This window comes from Myxocyprinus asiaticus, chromosome 25 (assembly GCF_019703515.2).
Source record: "Myxocyprinus asiaticus isolate MX2 ecotype Aquarium Trade chromosome 25, UBuf_Myxa_2, whole genome shotgun sequence".
In the NCBI taxonomy this organism is placed as follows: domain Eukaryota; kingdom Metazoa; phylum Chordata; class Actinopteri; order Cypriniformes; family Catostomidae; genus Myxocyprinus; species Myxocyprinus asiaticus.
In genome coordinates, this window is record NC_059368.1 from 14,708,290 (window position 1) to 14,713,339 (window position 5,050).

The window sequence follows — 5,050 nt, forward strand, 5'->3', positions numbered from 1 at the left end:
TTAAAATTTTGGACTCTGATGACTTGCATTTTATGGACCAATATAGCTGAGATATTCTTCTAAAACATCTGTTTGTGTTCTGCTGAAGAAAGTCATACACATCTGGGATGGCATGAGGGTGAGTAAATGATGAGAGAATTTTTTTTTTGGGTGAACTATTCCTTTAAATTACAAATAAAAAAATGTACCACTAATCATTTTGGGGTGAACTATTCCTTTAATTTTAAGTCATTATATTTAGTTTTTTTTTGAATGTGCAAAATATTGTGTGGGCCATTTAACAAACAATTTTGTGTGCACTTCACAAAGACAAGCACAAAGCCATTTCATACATTACAAAAAATAGTCATGTAAAAAACATCTTTTGCATTGCTTGCTTGATCTACAAATATTTGATCACTCAGGGCTCAAACACTCCGCATGCTATTATTTTGCAGTCCTGTTTGGGCCTCTCGTTGTAGGTGGGTACTTCCTCTAGTCTCCTTAGAACCTCTGTACCTTCAACGAGTTTCCTGGGAGAGAAAGATAAATCTCTGACACAAACATTGGATCTTGAAAGAGTGGTAAATAGCAATGGTCTTCATTGGGCATTTACGCAGGTCTTCCTCGATATAACATCTGATTAAATATACAAAGACAGTATCAAGGTCTCATAATTGTGAGTTTCTCATTACTGTACATCTTGTGCACTTTGTCAATTGTTAAACCAATATGCAGACTTGCGGAGTTATATTCTTCAAGTCATTTACCCAAAAGCCACATATTTGTGGTCCATCCAGGAGGCTGGCTGTAGTGTAATGTAGAACTGAGAGCCGTTGCTATGAGGACCTTGGTTAGCCATTCCCAGGACACCACGCTTGTTGTGAGATACAACAAAATTCTCATCTAGAGGAGAGAACAATCTAGTGCTTGTTATTTCTGTGTGTGTAGGCCTATGTCATTTAAAGTAGGTAAACAGGTTTATGTTGAACTGGCTGATTGTCATGGACTTATACTGACATGCTGTATCATGCAAAATATCAAAGTATTTGTGTCTTAGCTTCAAAATTTGTCCTGCATTTTAAGTGTTTGTTCATAAGTAAAGGGCCGTTTCTGACTATTCTGGCCGCCTATTTCACCTATGCCTAGAAACGGTCCTGCATAAGAATGTACCCTCAAATGTTGGGCCATAGATAGATTCTCCCCCAGTGCCTTTGTTTCCAGGTGATATATCTGTAACAGTAACCGTAAAAGTGATTAAGTATATAAAGTCACAATATTTAATGGTATTGTATATGCATATGTGTATGTATAACAGCCTCTTACCTCCACCCTGTACCCAGCCATGTGGCACAACTCTGAAGAATATCGAACCCTTATAGCTTAACTCAAGATTACTCTTGGACAAGCCTGCTTCTCCAGTGCACAGGGCCTTAAAATTATTGCACGTCTTTGGACACAGGTCTGAGAACAGCTGACACAAATATGACATTTAAAAGCTCTTGACAAGGAAAATGAATGTAATAACAAATATTTGCTTCTACAGTAGCTCGCCTCACCTAGAGAGAGAAGATCTTACCTCAAAAAGCAGTCTGCCAAATGCCTCGCCACTGCATTCGATATCCATATAAACAAAAATGTGCTGTGGTGGTGAAAGAGAGAAAGGATGTTGCACACCTTTGAGGTATGGTGAGAAATTAACAAATTATTTGTTTCAAAACATGACTGGTCAAATACGTTTTTAACAATTGTTATTCATTCATTGGATTAGTTTACCCAAAAGTCACCATTCACTTCCATTGCATATTCTCTCTCTCAATTTTTATTTTTATTTATTTATTTATTTATTTTTTGGTGACTGAAGCTAACATTTCCTTTTGTGTTCCACGGAAGACAGAAAGTCATATGAGTTTGGAACAACATGAGGGTGAATGAATGATGACAGAACCTTACATTCTGGGTGAATCACAGGAATATTCTGAGCTCTACGTAAATTAAATGCCAACATTTTTGGTACCCATTCACCTGCATTGTGGGACCTACAGAGCTGAAATATTCTTCTAAAAATCTTAGTTTGTGTTCTACAGAAGAAAGCAAGTCATACACATCTGGGATGGAATGAGGGTCAGTAAATGATGAGAAAATTTTCATTTTTAATTGAATTTAATTTTTTGGTGAACTATCCCTTTAAGCTTCGGTTTCACTCTCTTGTTTGGATTATATTTACCCCGGTGCGGCGCAGGTTTTTGGTGTAATACTCATCAGCCAGTGCAATAAACAGCGCTTGTGGTCGATGGAAAGAAAACCTCCACTCTCGCTCAGCCCAGCTGGACAGCTTCCTCTCATCACCGAGCAACTGACCGTTAACAAAGCACATAAGACAGCCGGTGTACTGCCAAACCTCTCCTTTCAGCTCCTTGAAAGTTGACGTAGGTATTTAATCTCTTTGGACAATCAAGCCATAATGAAAACAATAAAAGATTACGTAATTGATGGGCACCTTACCCTTTTTTTATTCGATAAATACACATGCCAGTCGCATTCTAGCAGAGGGCGAATGGCTGGATCATCAAAAGAACCCGGGAATTTATTTTTCAGTCCCTACAAGTGGAGACGTTAGCTTTAGTGATCATGTTTGCACAGTTCACAACGCAAAATACTTGCAAAGTTGCCAGAAAGTTTTTACCTCCACAATGCTTTTGGCTATTTGAAAATTATGTTTGTTCATCAGACCGACTATCTCTAAATGTAGAGCAGGTTCCATGTTGATGTGTTGTGAGCGTCCCGTTCCCAAGGTAACCGAGCTGAGAGGCGCATTACGATGACGCACAGTTCAGTAAATTGATTGCGTTTCTTTTAAGAGTCGATTTTTGTATGTGTTTATGGGTTTCTTCAACTTCGGGCACTTTCATGTTCAGCTAATTTGTATTAAAACGAACAGATTTCAACCTTTTCTTTCTGTGGAGACTTTTTATCAGGTTTTCATAATTTATTTTTGGTTCTTTTCAATACCTTTTATGTAGCCTCGTCCCAGGCCCAGACTTTCAATATTAAACTACAAAAATCCATTATAAAAATAAAATGTATTACATATTTACATTTACAGAGTTAAACATAAACCATTTCAATATTTGTTGTGTGAAATCGTTTTCTATTTTTCTTTTTTTAATTACAGCTAACCGCCAGTTTTGCCATCATTATCACCGTGTCACAGTCATGTGTGTTTTGTTCATGTTTTCATGTCTTTTTTTAATAATGAAATTTCAAAATAAAAGACACAAAACGTGAACAAAACACACATGACTGTGACATACCACACCACAATTTTATTAATTTTTTTTAGTTAGTATACTTGTCAACAAAAGTGCCAGTGAAGAGCATGCTTGAGATGAAATATGATAAGTGAGAGAAAAAAAAAAATCAAGCTAAATAAAATTTGTCAGCAAAATACTTTTATTGGTGGTCATTTCCAATTAAGCTGTAATTTTACCAACTTATGCAAAAAGTGTGAAAATATGATTTAATTGTGTGTATTTAGAATACATAAAATATTAGCTATGAAATTATTTAAAATTATATATAATTTTTTTTTTTTTTTTTAATGTAATTTCCATTACTGTCATTTCCACCATGGAATTCTATTTCACACAAGAAAAAACAAACAGAAATTGAGATGGGGTGGAAATGAGTGGTGGGAATTTTCAAGAATTTCAGAAATAAATACAAAAACTACATAAATCTCCTGTGATGCATGTACATACACTATTAGACATTTTAACGAGACGGTGCTTTCTAGAAGTTCACAATGCTAAAAGTGCCAGAATTTGAAGAAACACCCACATTTTACATTTACATTTATTCATTTAGCAGACGCTTTTATCCAAAGCGACTTACAAAATGAGGAAGGAAACAACATAAGCGATTCCTCTTAAGGAGACAGTAACATGAAAAGTGTTGCATTCAACGTTTAAATTGCATTCGAAAAGTACTAGCCAAGACTGAGATTAGAGGGCAACAATAATTCTTTTTTATTTTTTTTAGGTGTATGGTGAAGTGCTCATGAGAAAGTTGTGTCTTTAGCCATTTTTTGAAGTCTGAGAGTGAGTCTGCTTCACGGATAGAGTTGGGAAGGTCGTTCCACCATCGAGGTACAGTGAAGCCGAAAGTCCTGTATTGTGCCGAAATGATACTCCCTGTCAGATTTTAACTCCCCGCTACCTGATTGTCCTTATACCTAAAGACTATCTCTACACCCACAGCTATCCTTAACCATACTAGGGAGTCATCGGTCCCTATCCCTAAAGCCCACACCTAAACATAAGGATACTAGGGAATTAAATTTCGGCACGACACCGGGAAAGTGATTTGATGCCTCTTTGAGTTGGTACCACAAGGCGCTGCTCATTTGCAGACTGAAGGCTTCTGGTGGGAACGTAGCTCATCAGGAATGATTGTAGATAATCTGACGCAGACCCAGTGACTGTTCTGTATGCCAGCATCAGAGCCTTGAACTTGATACTTTCAGCAACCGGCAGCCAGTGTAGAGAGACAGGGAGGGGAGTAACATGTGCTCTCTTGGGTTTATTGAAGACCAGATGTGCAGCTGCATTCTGGATCATTTGCAGAGGCCTAATTGCGCATGCAGAAAGGCCGGTTAAATTAGCATTACAGTACTCCAGTCTAGATATGGCAAGAGACTGAACAAGGAGTTGTGTGGCATGTTCAGAGAGGAAGGGTCTTCCTAATGTGCAAATCTACATGATATGGGGCCGGATTCATGAAATGTTGTAAAGAAGAAGATTCTTCTTAACCACCATTTCCTTCTTAATTTCCAATTTAAGAAAAAGTTAAGAATATTTTGTATTCTCAAAAAAAATATTTTTTCTTAAGATTGTTAAAAAAAAAACTGTGTGCTTAAATGATGGGTCCCAGTGATGTTGTGTATATAGAGAAGAGATTTATATTTAAATGAATATAAACACCCTTATACTGTATATAAACCGGAAGATGTCAGTCAAATTCACACTAAACGTTCAAGACAGTAATACTCAACAAAAAAAACCAAACAGTT

General features: G+C 36.8%; 1 protein-coding gene across 1 annotated transcript; it reads right to left on the reverse strand.

The window, feature by feature from the left end:
* Positions 1-197: 197 nt before the first annotated feature.
* Positions 198-2,753, reverse strand: ppil6 (peptidylprolyl isomerase (cyclophilin)-like 6). Its single transcript, XM_051655467.1, has 8 exons — positions 2,666-2,753; positions 2,485-2,580; positions 2,207-2,395; positions 1,559-1,621; positions 1,306-1,453; positions 1,153-1,212; positions 750-885; positions 198-512 (listed from the first exon to the last, which is right to left on the reverse strand). The coding sequence occupies exons 1-8, from the start codon at positions 2,741-2,743 to the stop codon at positions 401-403; spliced, it is 882 nt and encodes a 293-aa protein (XP_051511427.1). The 5' UTR covers positions 2,744-2,753; the 3' UTR covers positions 198-400.
* Positions 2,754-5,050: the final 2,297 nt, after the last annotated feature.

Excerpts from the sequence above, each read along its gene's own strand:
- ppil6 (XM_051655467.1), bottom strand. The coding sequence starts at position 2,743 with ATGGAACCTGCTCTACATTTAGAGATAGTCGGTCTGATGAACAAACAT. Across the intron at positions 1,213-1,305 it reads TGGCTGGGTACAGGGTGGAG|ATATATCACCTGGAAACAAA; the intron begins GTAAGAGGCTGT and ends TTACTGTTACAG. Across the intron at positions 886-1,152 it reads CTATGGCCCAACATTTGAGG|ATGAGAATTTTGTTGTATCT; the intron begins GTACATTCTTAT and ends TCTCTCCTCTAG.